Source organism: Canis lupus, chromosome 37, assembly GCF_011100685.1.
Source record: "Canis lupus familiaris isolate Mischka breed German Shepherd chromosome 37, alternate assembly UU_Cfam_GSD_1.0, whole genome shotgun sequence".
NCBI lineage: Eukaryota > Metazoa > Chordata > Mammalia > Carnivora > Canidae > Canis > Canis lupus.
In genome coordinates, this window is record NC_049258.1 from 26,008,007 (window position 1) to 26,027,664 (window position 19,658).

The 19,658-nt window shown below is 64.4% G+C and overlaps 1 protein-coding gene and 1 long non-coding RNA gene across 6 annotated transcripts; one reads left to right on the forward strand and one right to left on the reverse strand.

The window, feature by feature from the left end:
• Positions 1–631: 631 nt before the first annotated feature.
• Positions 632–7,170, reverse strand: LOC119867967. 3 transcript variants are annotated; one of them, XR_005385422.1, is made up of 5 exons: positions 6,642–7,166; positions 6,223–6,465; positions 5,037–6,045; positions 1,100–1,995; positions 632–690 (listed from the first exon to the last, which is right to left on the reverse strand). It is a non-coding gene; the product is annotated as an uncharacterized LOC119867967 (long non-coding RNA). The 3 variants fall into 3 exon arrangements; XR_005385423.1 differs by lacking the exon at positions 632–690 and having other exon boundaries at positions 727–1,995; positions 5,297–6,045; positions 6,642–7,170; XR_005385421.1 differs by lacking the exon at positions 632–690 and having other exon boundaries at positions 727–1,995; positions 6,642–7,170.
• SLC4A3 (solute carrier family 4 member 3) lies at positions 4,376–17,119 on the forward strand. Of its 3 annotated transcripts, none has more exon segments than NM_001289433.1 (23): positions 4,376–4,461; positions 4,705–4,867; positions 5,461–5,741; positions 5,874–5,989; positions 6,255–6,481; positions 7,992–8,140; positions 8,286–8,466; positions 8,936–9,071; positions 9,506–9,689; positions 10,118–10,217; positions 10,699–10,883; positions 11,565–11,790; positions 11,953–12,171; positions 12,522–12,670; positions 12,851–12,883; positions 12,885–13,046; positions 13,515–13,733; positions 13,977–14,066; positions 14,530–14,696; positions 15,154–15,407; positions 15,670–15,839; positions 16,002–16,175; positions 16,796–17,119. In NM_001289433.1, coding segments are annotated over 23 exon segments (3,714 nt in total). In that variant the 5' UTR covers positions 4,376–4,410; the 3' UTR covers positions 16,874–17,119.
• Positions 17,120–19,658: the final 2,539 nt, after the last annotated feature.

Here is a 19,658-nt window from a genome sequence, read left to right on the forward strand (position 1 = left end):
CTGTGCCCTCCCCCTGCTCATGCTTTCTTTCTCTCAAATAAATAAAATCTTAAAAAATAAAAGTTTATGGGGCCCCTGGGTGGCTCAGTTAAGTGCCTGTCTTCTTTTTTATTTATTTTTTCATTGGAGTTAAATTTGCCAACATATAGCATAACACCCAGTGCTCATCCCATCAAGTGCCCCCCTCAGTGCCCATCACCCAGCCACCCCATCCCCCCGCCCACCTCCCTTTCCACTACCTCTTGTTTGTTTCCCAGAGTTAGGTGTCTCTCATGTTCTGTCTCCCTCACTGATATTTCCCACTCCTTTTTTCTCCTTTCCCCTTTATTCCCTTTCACTATTTTTTTTATATTCCCCAAATGAATGAGACCATATACTGTTTGTCTTTCTCCGAATGACTTATTTCACTCAGCATAATACCCTCCAGTTCCAACCACGTCGAAGCAAATGGTGGGTATCTGTCGTTTCTAATGGCTGAGGAATATTCCATCGTATACACAGACCACAGCTTCTTTATCCAGTCATCTTTCGATGGACACTGAGGCTCCTTCCACAGTTTAAGGGCCTGTCTGCTATGCGGGTCATGATCCTGGGGTCCTGGGATGGAGCCCCATGGCAGCCTCACTGCTCAGCGGGGGAGCCTGCTTCTCCTCCTTCCTGCCGCTCCCCCTGCTTGTGCTCATTGTCTCTCTGTCAAATAAATGAATAAAATCTTAAAAAAGAATAAGAAAAAAGTTTATTTCAGTAATCTCTACACCCAGTGTGGGTGGAGCTCGAACTCACAACCCCCGAGATCAGGAGTCGCATGCTCTTCTGAGTCAGTCAGGCACCCAGAATAAATAAAGGAAAAAAGATCGAGGAGTTGGCGAGGAGTGACGTAGTAAGAGGGGCAGGGACGGCCCAGGCCTGCTAATAGGCTGGCCATGCCCCCACGGGCTTGCTGCCGGTGCCCTGGTAGTGGTACCACTCATACTTGCCGCCCGCCTGGCCCAGGGCCTGGACCCAGGGCGTCTCCCCGACTCCATCGATCAGGATGCTGAGCTGCCAGCAACAGCTACTCTAAGCTGGAAAGGAACTGATAGAAGGAAATAGTGAGTACCAGGTGGTATTTCGGGGAGGAGCCGAGAGCTAGGACTGAGGACCAGCCGGTCCCGAGAGCCGCGCCCGCAGAAGCACCGCCGCCGCCTCAGAGGACCCGCACGCCCCCACTCCCGGGCTCGCACAGGTGCACATTGCTCACTTCCGACTTCAGCTCTTGGGCAGGCGAGTCAGCTTGATGGAACCAAGTGGTGTCTGTACCCTCACCTCAAGGGAGTCCCGCGAGGGGCACGGGGCTTCGACCTTGGAGAGATGGTACTCATGGGACGTGACCAAGGTGTAGAGGGTTGGCCAACGTTTGGGCGGCCGCAGATGAGAGACATCCTCTCCATCAGTCTCGTCCCCCACATGCTTGATCCCAAGACAGCGATTCCGGGGAACGGCTGCGAGAGGAGCCCACCCCCACAGGGCTCCTGGCGCATTTGCGAGGACCCCAGAGGATGATAGGCTTGTGTCTCCACATGGGGGTAGTGTGGTGGGATGGCTCCTGGGCTCTTGGACCTACGGGACAGACCTTGCTGGTGCTGTATGTGTCGGGCCAGCGTCCTGGGCCTCAGCATGCAGGGTGGGGGTGCTCACGCCAGGCTGGGCTGAGGAGGAGGGTGCGAGGGGGGCACTCCGGGCTTCTACCTCTGTTGTCACCTTTCCTGTCCCATTCTCCTACACACGTGGCAGCCATCCTTTGTGTAGGCGAGCAGGTCTCTTGTCATGGAAATAAAGACCCCACTGGGAGCACTGTACGGGGGCCTGATGATTACAGGTGCAGGAGAACACAACTGGAAAGACCTCCCGGAGGCCAGGCTCTCCGAGTGGTAACGCTGAAAGCGGGCGCTGACGTCCGAGGGGATGAGCTGGCGTGAAGCAGCTGGTGGCCGTCAGCATCTCCTCCAGCTCCACCTGCAAGGAGACACGACTCGCAGCATCTGAAGGTCCCTGGAGGGGGATATCGCCCCATCATCCCAGCAACGGGGGGATAAGGGGAGGGGCTTCCAAGGCTACAGCCCAGAGCTGCCCACTCCGGGTGGGGTGAGAGGGTCCGGGAGGCTGGGGGGTCCGGGAAGATGAGGGCCTGTGCTCAGCATGCTCCCCGGCGAGGGCAGGGGCCTCAGACGCAGGAGTCACGTGGGGCTTTTAAGGCAACGGCGTGCAGGGCCCAGTAAGTTTGGCAGGACCCTCCCCAGGCTACTGTCCAGTGGCTACTGCGCAGCTTTGTAGCCCAGAGGCCAGGGGCCGGGGTCATGAGGAGGACCAAGGTGTTGCAGGTAGACCCGAGAGAGTCCTCTGCGATGTTCCCCACTGCGAAAGTCTCCAAGGCTCCCCAGTATCTCTCTGGAGGTGTAAACACTCCTCAAGGTAGAGACTTGGAACCGAGTCACCTGGCTCGGAATATAAAGGTTTGGGACGGTGTCTCTGCTGTCATGAAATACCACAAACTCAGTGGTTTAAACCACAGATATTTATTATCTCCTGCTTCTGGTTCTGGAGGCTGGAAGTCTGAGATCGAGGTGTCAGCAGGGCTACGTGCCCTCTGCAAATGCGAGAGAAGGACCTGTCCCAGCTTCCGGGGGTTCCTCGGCTTGCGGTGTCCTGACTCCATCCTCCCATGGTGTCCTCCCTGAGGGCACGTCTGTGTCCACATTTCCCCTTTTCATAGCGGCACCAGTCATATTGAAAAAGGGAGCCCACCCTGACCCTGTATGACCTCACCGCAAGGTCTCTAACTAGGCGATTTCCATATGAGGAACCCCAGAGGTGCCCGGGATCAGAACTTCAACACATAAGTTTGGTGGGGACATAATTCCATCTGTAACACATGGGTCTCGCACCCCGAGTTCTGGGGCACAGTTCACACGCTCCACTTACACAGCTAGTGACTCACCCTGCGGTCCTGACTCATTCGCTCGGCGCCCTGCGAGAGGGGGAGGCCAAGCACATGTCCTTTGGTGTTAAGAGGTGGAGGGGGGGCAGTTAAATGGCTCGGGCTCCCACAGTCACCTTGTATACACCCCTGATGCCGGATGGGCAGCCTGCTTCCCAGCTGTGACCACGGCAGGGTCACGCATGTCTGTTGTGGGGAGGCCGACCTGAGTATGGACAGGGCCTGGGGCGGCGCAAAGCCAGTGGGTGTTCTCAGACCCGAGGTGCCCTCCTGGTCTCCCCTTGGTGTGGCTTTGAATGTAGAAAATCTTCCTTTGGGGTTGAGCTGAGACCCAGATGAGGGCCGGGGTGGGAGTGTTACACGCTCAAGGTCACGGGGTGAAACCTGCTGCTCACGCAGAGCACCATCACGTCCAGCACCCTGCCTGTCCCCCACACCCCCTCTGCAGTGTGTTTCCCTCTCTGAGCTGCCCACCTTCATCTGCCCCCACATCCTCTTGTCTTCCCAAGGACTCAGGGACCTGGCCTCTCTAGGGCCTTAAGGCATATTAAGGACGTGGCCTCGCGCTAGGGGCCCCGTTTCAGCCAGACACCAGAGGATCAGGGTGGCATCCCGCAGGTCCTTGCAAAGGCCTTTGCCCTTGGAAAAGGAGGTGTGAGCCCAGGGGGTGGAGGGTGGGAGGGGAGGTGTGGACCCTGAGCTAGGGCTGGAAGCACCCGGGAGCCCAGTCCCGCTGCAGGCCGAAGGAGGGGGAGCCGGAGGGCAGGTAATGCGCCAAGGTCGGGTGCGGGGGCGCCCACCGCGGGCAGAAGCAGGCGTCCACGGCGGGAGGGGCGCTGCTCCCGCGCCGGTGAGCTCGTCCGCTGGCCCGAGGGGCTCGCGCCGGGTAGGGGGGTCTCGGGGCTCCCGCGGGGGGGGGGGCAGCGAAGTGGGGGAGCCGTCCGGGGATCGTGCGACCGCAGGGCCGCGCTCCCGTCCCCGCCCGGCGTGGGGCGCCCCGGGAAGGGCCGGCGGGGGGGCGGGGGGGGGCGCGGGGCCGCGCGTGGGGCCGGCGGCCGGGGCGGGGGGAGTCGCGGCCCGCCCGCTGCCATTGTGCGGCCGGCGGCGGAGCTGCGGAGCGAGCGCGAGGAGGTGGAGCCGGCTGCGGCGGGCTGGGCGCCTGCGTCTGTCCGCTCGCGGCCGCCGCTCGCTCGTGGGGCCCGGGGAGCGCGCGGCAGGGCGATGGGGCGCGGCGGCCGGCGCAGGCCCCGCGCGCGCCCGAGCCCCGAGGTAGCGCGGGCCGGGCCGGGCCGGGCCGGGGCGGCGCGGGCGTGGCGGGGCCTCGCGGGGCGCGGGGCGGGCTGCTGACCCGCGCTCCCCCGCAGGGCCCCCCGCGCGGCCCCCGCAGCGCCCCCCTCTTCTCGGCCGGGCCGCGGGCCCCCCAGTGAGCGGCGATGGCCAACGGAGCGATCCCGCCGCCCGGGGGCGCCTCCCCCCTCCCCCAGGTGACGGCCGCGCGGGCGGGGGGGGCGGGGCGGGGCGCGGGGGGCGGGGGGCGCCCGCGGGGCAGGCGAGCCTCGGGACCCGGGACCCCGGGACCCCCGTCCCCCGAGCGCCTTTGGGATTTCTCGGCGGGCGCCGGCGCCCCGCGGCTGGCCCGGGCCCCCCGGGAGGGCGCCGCCCCAGCGCTGGGTGGGGGCGCGGGGGCATCGGGCCAGGGTCCTTAGGAGACGCCCGCGAGCCCGCAGGTCCGGGTGCCCTTGGAGGAGCCGCCCCTGAGCCCAGACCTGGAGGAGGACGACGACTTGGGCAAGACCTTGGCTGTGAGCAGGTTCGGGGACCTCATCAGCAAGCCCCCGGCCCGGGACCCCGAGAAGCCCAGCCGCAGCTACAGCGAGCGGGACTTTGAGTGTGGGTAGCCCGGGGCCCCCAGGGTGGCCGCCCTCACCACCATCACCTTCATTGCCACCATCACCGTGCTCACCACCGGCTTGGTCACCCAGTGCCATCTTGTGCTGGACGCTGTGCTGGACGCTGTGCTGGGCCACCATGCCATGTTAAGTCATCCTGCCTCACTCACCCATCGCCTGTCCGCCCTCCAGGGGAGCCGGGCCCCAGACACAGGGGAGACGTAGGCAGAGGACCCGAGGCCCACCTCGGTGACCTTCATCTTCCCCACCATGGCTGTGCCCTAGCTCGGCCGCTCTCTTGTCCCTGCCCCCTCACCTCCATCACCTCTTCCCCGTACCTCCCCCCGCCCTTGCCGTGTCGTGGCCTCCCACACCCCCCAGGCCCCGTTCACGACTCCGGACTCCCGGTCCCCCCTCTGCCAGGCCTTACCAGTGGCTGGACGTGGACACAGGTGTCAGGGGGAGCCTGGTCCTCCAGGAAGGACTAGGGTGACCTTGTGTGAGGCCCTGAGCTAGAATAAGGCGTGTACCCCCAGGGTGGTGGGGGGCCCCCTTGTGCTGTGGGGACCCCAACCGGCTCTCCTGCACCCCCAGTTCACCGGCACACATCCCACCACACCCACCACCCGCTCTCGGCGCGCCTGCCTCCGCCCCACAAGCTGCGGCGACTGCCCCCCACCTCTGCCCGGCAGACCAGAAGGAAGAGGAAGAAGGAGAGAACCTCGGCTCCCCCCTCCGAGGGGACCCCTCCCATCCAGGAGGAGGGGGGAGCCGGAGTGGAGGAGGAGGAGGAGGACGATGAGGAGGAAGAGGAAGGGGAATCTGAGGCAGAGCCCGCGGAGCCCCCGCCCTCAGGGTCTCCCCAGAAAGCAAAGGTAGGGGTGTGTCCTTGAAAGGGGACTGGCTTCTGGGGGGTGCAGAGAGGACGCAGCAGAGGGGTCCGGGCTGCCTGGGGGTGCGGGGGCTGGGGCGGCCCAGGGACCCAGGGCACCTGCATCTGTCCCCAGTTCTCCATCGGCAGCGATGAGGAGGACAGTCCTGGCCTCTCCGGGAGGGCCGCCTGCGCCAAGCCCCCGGCCTCGGGGGGCCCTGGCTCTGACAAGAGCGCCCCACCGGCAGTCAGGTACTGGCCTCCAGCCGCAGCAGGCCCCAGGCTCCCCGGGGTCCCCGGAGACTGTCCTGGGGAGGAGAGGGGAGGGGACAGGGATGGACCAGGAGGAGAGAGAGGGTGTCCCGGGGGAGGGGGTGGGGGGCAGTAAGATGGGGGCGGGGAGGCGGGGGCGGGGGGAGCGTCCTTCTCCGCCCAGGAGGACTCCAGGACCCCAAGCTGGGGAAGGGCGAAGGACCCCCCCTAACCTGGCCCGTCTCCGCCGTGGTTCCCCATCAAGTCCAAGGCTGCCATGGTGCCTCCTCAGCTCCTCGAGCCCCCGGGCGCGGGTCCCCCGAGTCGCTGGAGAGAAGAGCCGGCCCTGGAGCCCGTCGGCCAGCTACGACCTGCGGGAGCGGCTGTGCCCCGGCAGTGCCCTGGGCAGCCCAGGTGGCCCGGAGCAGCAGGTGCCCACCGACGAGGCGGAGGCCCAGATGCTGGGCTCCGCGGACCTGGACGACATGAAGAGTGAGTGACACCCTGTGGCGACCCCCATGGCCCACCCCTTTGGGCGCCCCTCCCGGGAGGGGCCTTGGAGAAGCTCTGTGCTCTCCCCAACCCAGCGCTGAGTCCCCTCGGCCGTATCCCCATCTGCTGGCATATGGCCAGGGAACGGGGAGCTCACTACCTCACCAAGCCGTCTCTCTGGCTGCCAGAGTTGAGATTTCACTTCGTGACACCTCTGCCCTTCTGTCCTGATTCTGTCCTCTGAGTCACCCCCTGAATAAGGCAACCCCCTCCTTCCACGTGACATTTGGGGACATTATATCCCCCACCCCCAAGGCTTCTCTTCTCAGGGCAAACTCTTCTTTGTCTTCTTCATGCCAGCCCCCTGAGGGTGAGCCACTCTTCCAGGTCCTGCTTCTCCCTACATTCGGGGGGGTGGGGGAACCCTGCTTCTCACACCACCCTCGGCCGGGCCTGGCTGTGATCTCGGCACATTCCTTCCATCTTATCAGCGCCCTGGTTTCTGTACCACCTGTCATCACCCACGGGGCTCGGTGCCCAGGCCGGGGGCATCACTGACCCCACCTCCCTCCCCCTTGGAAGCATGGCGTGTGGGCGGGGGTTGGTGGGGAGGGCTTGGAGCTCAGTACGTCATGGAAAGTTGCCAGGGCCTGAGGACAGGGACAGGAACAATCCGATGGCAGCAGTGGGGGGGGGGGTGGTCAAGGGGGAGGGCGTGTTTACAGACTCAGGGTGGGGGCTGGAAGCAGCAGGGAGCAGGCCTGGGGCTGTGGGAGGTCAGGAGGCTCTGGTTGAACAAAGACCACTGGTCCAGGCTGCCACCCTTTAGGAGAGCCAGGGCTCTGGGAGACAGCGGGCAGGGGCCAGGGCTCGGCCGCTGGGAGAATGATGAGCTTGGTGGAGGAGGCCGCAGAGCCCAACAGGCCGCAGGGCCCTGGGCCTGGGGAGGCCGAGGGTCGGGGCCCTTGGATGGCCCCAGCCCCCAGCACGCGAGACTCTCTGGCCTCAGAGGACTTGGAGATGTTGGTGCTGGACCTTGAGGACGGTGACCTGTGGGAACCCCCCCAGGGCCAGCTGAGCCCCGTGGCAGGGGGACCAGCTTGTGAGTAGCAGGGCAGCTGGCCTTTCCGCAGCTGCTGGCCTGGACGGGCAGGCAGGGAGGAGGGGACGGAGCGCTGCCTGAGCCTGCCCGTTGTGTATCTGCGCGGGCGACGTGGGCGCTGAGAGTGGGCACCGGGCAAGTGCTGGGGGCCTGGTGACTCGATGGAGGTGGTGGCCCCAGAGCGAGAGGCGGGGGCCGTGGGGCAGGGCAGGCAGCGGGGGCCGTGGGCTGAGTTGGGGTTTGCCTTTTGACAGCGGCTTGGCCAGTGGCCTCTGACGTGGCCGTGCTGGACCCCGTGGTTGTGTAGACGTGGCCTCTGGCTGGGCAGAGCAGGGGGCTGGCGGGGTCGGCCGTGCCCCTGAGGCCCCCAGCCGGACCCCTGGGACCAGCCCCCCGCCTTGCCTGCAGGTCACCGGCTGGAGGACAACCCTGGCGTGCGGCGGCACCTAGTGAAGAAGCCGTCTCGGACGCAGGGCGGCAGGGGCAGCCCCGGTGGCCTGGCCCCCGTCCTGCGCAGGAAGAAGAAGAAGAAGCAGCTGGATCGGAGGCCTCACGAGGTACAGGAGGCTGGGGTGGCCCGGGCCCCTCTCCCCTGTCCTCCCCAGAGGCTCCCTTCCCCCTGCTGGAGGCCGCTGACGGCCGGCTGCACCCCCCCCCCCCCCCCCGGGCGCCCAGACCCTCACCCTGGCGCCCTGGCCCTAGGTGTTTGTGGAGCTGAATGAGCTGACGCTGGACCGCAGCCAGGAGCCCCACTGGCGGGAGACGGCGCGCTGGATCAAGTTTGAGGAGGACGTGGAGGAGGAGACGGAGCGCTGGGGGAAGCCCCACGTGGCCTCGCTCTCGTTCCGCAGCCTCCTGGAGCTCAGGAGGACCATCGCCCACGGTAGGACCATCGCCCTGCGGGCCGGCGCCGGGCCCTGCCGCCTTCACAGCCCGCGGCGTTGGCCGCAGCAGCCCGGGCAGCCCTGGGACCTCCCCACCCCCCCCCGGGGTCCCGCGCCCGGGCCGGCCTGGCACGTCGGCTGCCTGCGTGGCCTGTAGGCTCCGGGCGCGGGGCTGTGCCGCGGGGACCCCCACAGCACCTGGCCAGAGGAGGCCCCAGGCCACGTGCCGCAAACTAACAAGGGACCCCCCTCCTTGGGTTTGGGGGTGCCGCGCCCTTGCTCTTGTGCCCCTTCGCACATCCCCCCCCCCCCCCGCCCGTGTGGCTCGGCTGTGCCGCGTGGTGCTGCGTGTCTGCCCGTGCACGTCGGGCGCTTGGCTCCTCCGGTCTGTTTGCCTGCCCTCGGGGAGCAGGGCAGCTGGGGTGGCTGCTCCCCTCTGATGGGACCGCCCCCCCGCTGTGCCCCCAGGAGCCGCCCTCCTGGACCTGGAGCAGACCACCCTGCCGGGGATCGCGCACCTCGTGGTGGAGACCATGATCGTGTCTGACCAGATCCGTCCGGAGGACAGGGCCAGCGTCCTGCGTACCCTCCTACTGAAACACAGGTGCCGGGGCGGGGGCGGGGGGGCTGGGAGGGGCCTTCCGGGAGCACAGTCTCCCGTGGGGCCTTCTAGCCTCAGCCTGAATGACCCAAGCCACGGGGATCTCCCTCCTCGCGCGCGTTTGGACAGCACCAGCCAGTAGACGGTTCCTCCTTTTTTTTTTTTTTTTTTTTTTAGACGGTTCCTCCTTACACTGGGCGGGCGGGGGGGGGGGGGCGGGCCGGGGGGAGAGGCCCTGACCCTCCACCGCTCAGCCCCCAGGCTGCCTTACTTGCAGCTGACTTACTTAAGGCCTATTTCTAGTTCAGGGCAAGCCAGGGACTCAAATCCAAGTGCCCTGCCAAGTATGACAGATACCTAAAAAAAAAAAAAAACAACAAAAACCAAAAAAACACCTCTCTCCCTAACCTGCCTCGCCCCCTCTGCCCTCTTCACAGCCATCCCAATGATGACAAGGACAGCGGCTTCTTTCCCCGCAACCCCTCCAGCTCCAGCGTGAACTCGGTCCTGGGGAATCATCACCCAACCCCCAGCCACGGCCCTGACGGGGCGGTGCCCACCATGTCCGATGACGTCGGGGAGCCAGCCCCACTCTGGCCTCACGACCCCGATGCCAAGGAGGTCAGTCGCCTTGCTCAGACCTGGGCTGGGGAACTGAGGGGGCTTCTGGTTTCACTGGAGGCCACTGATGGCTTCCCTGCGCCGGTCAGGAAGGTCGGGTGCCAGGCACCATACGGGGCACGTGGGGGGATCTGTAGCAGACATGCGTGGAGGCCCCTGCCCTAAAGAGATGGAAGGTGTGGATGGGATGATGCAGCAGATCCACGGGACCCGTTTCTACCAGACGGGGCCGGGGTGGTGGGGGGCAGCTTGGAGGAGGCGGCCACAGCCCGCGTGGTCTCCTCCTGACGTGGGGCACATCATCGACGGTCCCTCTCCTGGCCGGGGAGGGAGAAAACGGCACAGGCCCAGGGCTGGAGCAAGGGATGGCAGGGCCTGCCACGGCCTCCGGTCAGGGTCCCAGCCCTATTCCAGTTCTGCGTCCTCAGAAGCCCCTCCACATGCCCGGGGGAGACGGTCACCGGGGAAAAAGTCTGAAGCTGCTGGAGAAGATCCCCGAAGATGCTGAGGCCACTGTTGTGCTCGTGGGTGAGGAGGCAGGGGGCCCCCTCCCCGGGTGCGGGTGCTTCCGCCGTGTCTGCGGGTCCTGGGCTCTGGCCTGCAGCTTCTCCTTCCAGCCCCAGCCAGGCCCCCGACGACATGTCCCTCCTGCCTTTCCCGACAGCCCTGGCGTGCCCCCACCCCAGCTCGCTCTTTCACGGTCCTCTGCCTGCTTCCCGTCCAGCGTTCCGCTCTCTTGGACTGCTTGCTAGTCCACGTAGCACTTTTGTGAGAATTAAAAAGAAATGCTTCTTCTTGGAGACTGTTAACTTTTCACCTCCTGGTGAATCATAATCAATACGTGAGCGTATACGCGAATAGGGTTTCCTTAGAATGGGGTTTCTTTGTGCAGTGCACAGCCTGCTCAACTGTACGGCGTGGCCACAGGTGTTTTCTCCGGGCCCAGCCTGGACGGATCCTCTTTGCCCAGTGCCCCCCAGCCCCACCCCGTGCCTTACTCTTCCCCCAGGCTGCGTGCCTTTCTTGGAGCAGCCGGCGGCAGCTTTTGTGCGCCTGAATGAGGCTGTGCTCTTGGAATCTGTGCTTGAAGTCCCGGTGCCCGTTCGCTTCCTCTTTGTGATGCTGGGTCCCAGCCACACCAGCACTGACTACCATGAGCTTGGGCGCTCCATCGCCACCCTCATGTCTGACAAGGTGGGTCCTGCAGACCCGGGGCCGGGTTCTCTGGGCCCATTCGCCCCCGGGGCCTCCTCTTGCCCTGTCGCTCACCTGCCCTGCCTACACTGGCGCCCATGGGTGCGGGGGCGCGGGAAGCCCTTCTGGGTGGAGGCTGTGCTCTGGGGCAGTGGGAGGGGGAGCTGTTGGCTGAGGGGAGAAGAGGGAGCCCTGGGCTGGGCTGTGGGAAGAGGAGGTGGCTGATGGGGGAGAGAAAGGCCAGGCCCCCAAGTTTGGATGAGACATGAGACTCGACGGGGGCGCTGGCTGTGTTGTCCGTCTCCCCTGCGGCTGCCCCTTGGCCTGGACAGGAAGCTCCCGGAGCTGGGGGGTTGTTGGAAACACTAACTGACCGACCTGTAGGGGTGAGAACTCCAGTCTGGATGGTTCTGGGGGCCCCTGTGGTCGCCCCTGTAGTCGTTGCATCGTGGAAAAGCCTGGAAGCTCCTGGAGGAATAGAAGGCCCTCGGAGGTTCAGGGTTGTGGCCCGTTGCCAGCCGGCAGGGACAGGAGTCAATGTTTTGTTGACAATCGCACTGGATCCGTGTACGTGGCCAGACGTCCACCCTGCCTCTGGCTCTGTGACGGCCCAACGCCTCCTCCCGGAAGCCCTCCAGGGGCTCTCTGGGCGGCTCAGCCCTTGCCTCTCCTGCCCCCCAGCTGTTCCATGAGGCCGCCTACCAGGCAGACGACCGGCAGGACCTCCTGAGCGCCATCAGTGAGTTCCTGGACGGCAGCATCGTGATTCCTCCATCCGAGGTGGAGGGCCGCGACCTGCTGCGCTCCGTGGCCGCCTTCCAGCGCGAGCTGCTGCGGAAGCGGCGGGAGCGGGAACAGACCAAGGTGGAGCTGACCACGCAGGGGAGCTATGTGGCCCCCGGGAAAGGTCAGAGCCTTTGGGGCCCGTACCCCCCGGACCCCACAGCTCATGAGCCCAGGCTGTCCTGACTCCCTAACTCCTGGGTGCCCCCATGGGAGGGACTGAGCCCGGGACTCCCTGGCAGGAGGGGTGGGTGGCCTGTGCTCCAGCGGCCCCTTGTTCCCCCAGAGCTGTCTGTGGAGCTGGGTGGCTCCGAGGCAACCCCCGAAGATGACCCCCTGCTGCGGACTGGCTCGGTGTTCGGGGGGCTCGTGCGGGACGTGAAGCGCCGGTACCCACACTACCCCAGTGACCTGCGAGATGCCCTGCACTCCCAGTGCGTGGCAGCCGTGCTCTTCATCTACTTCGCCGCCCTCAGCCCTGCCATCACCTTCGGGGGGCTGCTAGGTGAGGTGGAGGGGGGGCCAGGGGAGGGGACCCAGTGTCACCTGCAAGTCTGTGGTCACGGGACCTTAGTGATCCCCTCAGGGTGCTGATGGGTGAGTGGGGATAGCCTCCAGCATGACCGTCTCAAAGAGCTGCTGGTCAGGGGATCTAGAAAGTGAGAGGGGGCAGGAAAGGTGCAAGGGGTGGGGGACCTGTGATGACGGGGTGGGGGTGCTGAGGGGGCTGGGCTGGTGGTGAGGGAGCTGGGAGGGATGGGCTGCTCTGTTGGAGTTGGGTCCCCAGGTCAGGGTAAGCTAGATGGAGACGGGGGGCCGGGCCAGGGTGCCCCCGCTGACCCTCGTCTGTGCCAGGGGAGAAGACGGAAGGGCTGATGGGCGTGTCAGAGCTGATCGTGTCCACGGCGGTGCTTGGCGTCCTCTTCTCCCTGCTGGGGGCCCAGCCGCTGCTTGTGGTCGGCTTCTCGGGGCCACTGCTGGTCTTCGAAGAAGCCTTCTTCAAGGTGACCGCCCCCACCCCGGGATCTCAGGTCCCGTCCCTCGGCCCAGGCGATGGGTCCCTGCGGTCTCTCCCCCGCTCCCCCTGTGGAAGCTCACCCCTGTCCCTGCCCGCCCGTCCCCCGGGGCCCAGTGTCCCCCGGGCAGCCCGCTGTGGGTAACCGCACCTCCCTTCTGGCCTCCAGTTTTGCCGATCCCAGGACCTGGAGTACCTCACCTGGCCGGGTGTGGGTCGGCCTGTGGCTGGTGGTCTTCGTCCTTGCCCTGGTGGCCGCCGAGGGCAGCTTCCTGGTCCGCTATATCTCACCTTTCACCCAGGAGATCTTCGCCTTCCTCATCTCGCTTATTTTCATCTATGAGACCTTCCACAAGCTCTACAAGGTGGAGGTCCAGAGAGGTCTTAGGGGAGGCGTGGGGGGGTGCTGGGCAGCACCCTGGGGAGGAGAGCGTGGGAGGGGGTGGCATGGAGCCCTGGGAGCAGAGGGTACAAGGAAGAGGGCTCCGCGGGTGTGGGCCTGAGGGGTGGGAGCCCTGGGCAGGTCAGAGCTGAAGGGCAGGGAGTTGCATCAGAGGGTATAGGTTAGAACCCCAGCAGGGCTGCACCATGTGAGGGTGTGGGGCACGGTCAGCGCCATGGGGCTCCTTCTGTAGGGGAGTGTGTCTGTGTGTGCACATGTGTGCATGTGCATGCGTGTGCGCGTGTGATGTAGTTGGATGTCGTGGAATACTGTTGCCTGGTCAGGTACGTGAGGGGTCAGTGCGGCCTCCTCACAACTGTATGAAATCAGGCTGATAAAATTAGGGTCACCTGCCCAGGTGAGTGCTAGAGCAACCTTGTAACCCGCACAGGTGTTCACGGAGCACCCACTGCTGCCATTCTACCCCCCCGAGGGGGCGTTGGAGGCTGGGCTGGAGCTGAACGGGAGTGCCCTGCCCCCCACCGAGGGGCCACCCGGCCCCAGGAACCAGCCCAACACGGCCCTGCTGTCCCTCATCCTCATGCTGGGGACCTTTCTCATTGCCTTCTTCCTGCGGAAGTTCAGGAACAGCCGCTTCCTGGGTGGCAAGGTGCGTGGTGGGGAGCCCCCATCTGGAGTTCTCCAGGTCAACCTGTGGCCCTAAACCAAATTGGTGCAGTCCCTCCCGGTCAGGAGCTCCAAAGAGGTTTAATCAGGCCGGGGTGCCCTCTTGAGCTGGGCGGCACCCCCGTGGGATTTCGAGGGACCAGCTCAGACCCCAGAGAGTTGGGACTGTGAGTCTCCTGGCCCTCACTTCCACCTTCCGCTCCTTTCCCTCGTGGCCCCCCTCAAGGCTCGCCGCATCATTGGGGATTTTGGCATCCCCATTTCCATTCTGGTGATGGTCCTCGTGGATTACTCCATCACAGACACCTACACCCAGGTGAGCAAGCCCCGCCTCCCTCCCACCTGGCGTCTTGAGAGGGAGGCCATGACACATTCCCGTTGCCGCAGCGGCCACCATCACGGGTGGGATTCAGCTTTTTTAGTGAAGTAGTGACCTGCTGGGGCCCCGCGGGGTAGGTGGGCTGGGGGCAGCTGAGGAGGCCAGCCAGGGATCTACGTCCATGTAGGGCCCTTGGCCGAGATTCCTGGGGCAGGTATGGGGCTGGGGCCCAAATGACAGGCATCCCTGGGGCTCGGGGAGAAAGGATATCATCCTCTGTCCTCTGTCCTTGGGGGGACTTTGGAAGACGGACAGCTAATTTCCTCCAAACCTGTTCACCTTCAGGTTTCCTGGAACGCTGGTACTGGGAACACAGAACTTGGTGGGAGCAGCTGCTCCGTGGGGTCCTTACCCTGGGGAGGCGGTGTCCCTGAACCCTGTCTTCCTTCCCGCCATACAGAAGCTGACAGTGCCCACGGGGCTCTCGGTGACGTCCCCTCATAAGCGCACGTGGTTCATCCCGCCCCTGGGCAGTGCCCGTCCTTTCCCGCCCTGGATGATGGTGGCAGCTGCCGTCCCCGCCCTCCTGGTCCTCATCCTCATCTTCATGGAGACGCAAATCACTGCGTGAGCGCTGGGGGACCCCGGCTGGGGCAGGTGGGGGAGGAGCGGGAAGCAGCGGGGTGGTGGCCCGGGAGCACTTGGCCCGGGGCGCGGTTTCCCTGCAGTGCTGTGACGCGGTCTCCGTCTGTCCCCGCCAGCATTTGCAGGGCGGCACTTGGCAGTCCTCGCAACGCTCTGGCAGTGCGTCCTCTCACCCAGTGATGCTCACATGTGTCTCATTTTGGTTAAACCACAATGTGGTGAGACAGAGCATCTGGCTTCGGTGGTGTTTTAAATATCCACACAATGAGGTTTTTAGCTCACATTTGCTTAAATGTGAGAACACCACTTTGGGAACTGGAAAGAGGAAGCTGGCAGATCGTTGGGGGGCGCGCCTCAGTGCCCGTCCTTGCCCTGCGCTGGCCCCAGGGCCGGCCTGGCCTCCCCGCCGCTCACCCCGCTCCCTGGCCTGGCCCCGCAGGCTCATCGTCAGCCAGAAGGCTCGCAGGCTGCTCAAGGGCTCCGGCTTCCACCTGGACCTGCTGCTCATCGGCTCCCTGGGGGGGCTGTGTGGGCTCTTCGGGTTGCCCTGGCTCACGGCTGCCACCGTCCGCTCGGTCACGCACGTGAACGCACTGACTGTTATGCGCACGGCCATCGCGCCCGGCGACAAGCCCCAGATCCAGGAGGTGCGGGAGCAGCGGGTCACCGGAGTGCTCATCGCCAGCCTCGTGGGTGAGGGCACCCACCTCGCCGGGCCCCCGCGCCCCCGTCCACACGTTTGCCTTCTCGTGGTCCCTGTGGCCTTAAATCCGCTCTGTCTCCCAGGCTCGGCTCAGGTCCCTTCTGAGTCTGCAGATGCATCGTGTCCCGTACCCGCTCTGACCCCAACCTGCCCCCGTAACACCCTATGAGCTCTTTACCCCTCTCTGCCAGGCCCGTCCATCCTCATGGGGGCTGTCCGAGGGGTCAGGTAGGTCCGTGTCCCCTCCTCCAGGCCTGTCCATTGTCATGGGGGCTGTGCTGCGCCGGATCCCCTTGGCTGTGCTCTTTGGGATTTTCCTGTACATGGGGGTCACGTCCCTGTCCGGTATCCAGCTCTCCCAGCGTCTGTTGCTTATCCTCATGCCGGCAAAACACCATCCCGAGCAACCCTATGTGACCAAGGTAGGGTCGGGGGCATGGGGGCGAGGAAGGGAGTGATAGGGAGGGGGTCCGAGGGGTTCCTGGGCGGGAGACGGACAGAGTGACCCGCGGAGCCGGGTCCCCCAAGATGTGGGTGGGAGCAGGCCGGGCGCTGTCCCGTGAGACTTGAGGCCCATTCTGCAGGTGAAGACGTGGCGGATGCACCTGTTCACCTGCATCCAGCTGAGCTGCATCGCACTGCTCTGGGTGGTCAAGTCCACGGCGGCCTCACTCGCCTTTCCCTTCCTGCTGCTGCTCACGGTGCCCCTGAGGCGCTGCCTTCTGCCCCGGCTCTTCCAGGACAGGGAGCTGCAGGCGGTAAGGGATGCTGCTTGGGGCCCTGGAGTCAGGGAGGCCTGGGTTCCAGTCTCTGCCGCGCCACCCGCTAGGGGTGTGGCCAGAGCGAGTGATGTAACCTCCCGACAGCTTACCTCCATGGCGTTAATGGGCTGCTGAGGGAGTCTACCTTAGACAATCCTTGGGAGGGTGAAGGACTAGTCCAGGTAAAGCACGGAGTGCGGTGGGTTCGGTGGCAAGTGAGCACGGGACGGCTGTGCAGGCTGTGTCCTGAACAAAAGCACGCAGCCGAGGGACGCGCAGGGGGTCGAATGGCACTGAACCCCTCTGTCCTGGAGCCCTGTGTTTGTGAGCTGGAGGAGGGTTTTGAAAAGTCACCCGCCCGAACGTGGTGCACAGAGGCGGCACAGGAGCCAGGAGACGCCGCTGGGAGTACTGATGTGTGGGCGTTGCTGTCACTGTTACTGTCATCAGGTGGTGTCACTGGGGCAGTGACCGGAGGGTTTTGGCCGGAGGGAAGTGCTTGCGGCTGGGGTCTCGTCCTGGCAGCCAGCGAGGCCTGGGCTGCAGGAGGAGTTGCTGGGGGGCAGGGGGGGGGGGAGTGCCTCCTCCCCGCCCCTCCCACCCTCTCCTCTCTGCAGCTGGACTCCGAGGATGCCGAGCCCAACTTCGACGAGGACGGCCAGGATGAGTACAACGAGCTACACATGCCCGTGTGACCCCCCACTGGGGTGCCCCTCAGAGACCCTGACACCTTAGTGATCCACACCCGGGCCCGGGGCCGGCGGGCCCCTCATGACCCAGAGACGTGCGGGAACCACTAACGCCGCGGCCCGCGGACTCTGCCCAGGGCCCTGACCTTGGCGCGCCCGGGCCCTCGCACAGACCAGACCGGCACAGGCTTTGAGCTCATTATAACCACACTCCGTGTCTTGTGTCCGCCTCACTTTCTTGGTTCCACCTCTGGTCGGTCTGGTCATTCTTATCCAACTGGAATTAGAAGAATTCTATGTTCAGGGTCATCAAAACCAGGGAGAGAGGCTCAGGCAAGGACAGAATTCTTGGGGCGGCGGGAAGGGAGGGACTCAAGACCACAGAAGGTCAGAGCTGGACCTTATCATTACCCACCCCCCCCCCAGCCCTTGCAGGTCCAGCTGGGGAGCAGGGGAGGCTCAAGGTCTGGCTCAAGGTCACCTGCTACTGATCTACCCCCTGCTGGGATGGGAGGGCACAGGGGAGGGGACAGGGCCAGGTCGCTTTGCCTTCACCTTAGAGAAATCAGTGTCCCAGTGGCTGTGGGGCTATGGGAGGGAATGGAAAATGTTTTCTTTTCTTGATCCCCGGCCTTCTTGAGGAGCAGGGACAGTAGCCCAGTCCCCCAGACGCCAGGGTGGGGCCGGATTTGGGGTCCCTGGCCCATTTTAGTCTCACGGTTTTAGAGTAGCAGCGTGGGGATTCCTGAGGCCACTCCTTGTGCAACAGTCTGTTCTGCCAGAAATAACCTGGGAGGCCTTGAAGAGGGTGCAAAGTGGGAGCCCCTTGCGTCACAGTTGCTAGGCAACCAGTCGCCAAGGGAAGCGGTGGTCCCCGTGTTGCCCCCCGGTGGCCACTGTGCCGCACTGCGGGCCCTGTCGCCTCCGCGCAGGAGTAGCACTGCCATCTGGTGGACCAGCTGGCTCTCTCGGTCCCAGACCCCAGTTCCAGCAAATTCCATGCCTCCTTAGGAGACACAGAGGGGCCAGAGAGGTTCCGGGGAGGTTCCGGGGGGTTCCACGGTGCTGCGGGGCCCTGAGCATCCAGAGCCGGCTTCCCTCGGCCCCACCTGGGCTGGCCCTGCTGCTTTCTTTCTCGATTCCAGTTTCGTCCCTGCTGTTCAGGCCAACAGCTAGAGCCCCGAAGCGGGTCAGCAGGGAGGGGAGAGACCCCTGCGAGGAAAGGGAAGAGATGCGCCCTCCAGAGGTCCCGGGCTGTCATTCAGCTTTCAGCATTCCGTTCCAGCCGTCCCCTGGGTCCCTGGCCCCCCCGGTGGCCTCTGACTCCACCTGGCATTTGGTTGGCTCCCTTGGCCTGTGTGAAGACAAAATCCTTTTTCCTTGACGTTGGCCAAGTCCAGGTGGAACTGCAGAGGAACTGTGCCAGGAGCAAAAGTTGAGGTTAAGCGCAAAAACCTAGAACTCAGACGAGTGCAGAGCAGAGTCTATACGAGATGACAGGGGCCCCACGCCCAGGTGGCCTTGGCCGAGAGGCTTTGTGTGCAAGACTCTGTCCCTTTCCTGAGCCCTGTCAGGTAGCCTGGCTCCACACTGGGCCTTGGTGGCAGCCGGTTTCCCCATTTGGCCTGGGGGATGCTGGGACCCCACAGGAAAGAACCTGCTCCTTCCTGAGCCCCTGAGGGGAGGTGGTGGCTGGAGCCAGGAAAGCTCGGCTCTTCCTTGGACACAGGTTGTCCGTCACCTCTGGCAAATGGCTGAGAATTGGGGGGTGTTGCTCAACTGGGAAGTGAGAAACCAGAGGGTGGGGGCATTTCAAAAGGAATGTGTCTTGGTCCCGGCTGGCGTGTCAGGGTGGCCTTCAGTAAAACTAGGTGCCGGGGCCTCAGAACAGGAGGTGGAAAGATAGAACCAGATCTAACCTCTGTCTAGTGAGCGTGTCACCCAGTGTGGAAGGACGTGAATAAGGCCGGAGAGTCTGGAACCCTGAAGACAACCGCCACTGGCACCCACCTTTACTGCCCCCGAGGGAGGGAAGGCAGGTGCAGGTGCAGGTGCACGCCGGGGTGCCGGGCCCGGGGATTCCTTCTTCACCCAGGGTGGGGGCCTGATGGGGCTCCAAGAGGCCTGTGGAGGTTGCAGTTACCCTGAAAGTTTGCCAGGATGGGTAGGTGCCTTGAGGGGGGCAGGGGAGGGAGTGACAGTGGGGCGGGGTTAGGCATGGAGGAGATAAAGACCAGGACGGTGGAACAGTGGCAAGCCCATAGAAAGGCACCTGGCTTGGCTTGGGACCTGGATGATTGGTTTGTCCCCAATCGTTGTCGTAGCCTGTTTCCTCTTTCTCTTTACTGACTCTCTAGCCTCATTGTTCTGGGGCCCTGGGTGGCTCCATCGAGGACGTCTCCTTCCAGGGGAAGGAGAGGGAACCAGCAGGGAGGAGCCCCATCCAGCCCCATCTGGTAGCACAGCTCTGGGGGACTCTGATGGGGTCCGAGGCCATGGTATTTTGGACGGGCCCCGCTGCTACCTGCCTTAGACTGGAAGCCGCTTGGCGAGTGGGCACATGCGAGGTGGGACAGGACCCTTCTAGTAAGGAGAATTGTGGGGCCGTGGGATTATTAGCTTTCTGCACAGGATTACAGTCGCCTCCTGGGCAGCTGCCCAGAGCTCTCCTTCTCAGATGGGTTCGGGCCCCCATCAGGGCCAGAGAAGTGCTAACTCATTCTTTTACTTTGAGCAAAGAGGGCGGCTGGCACCTCCTCATTCCATGCTGGGGATTCAGCTCACTCAGGAT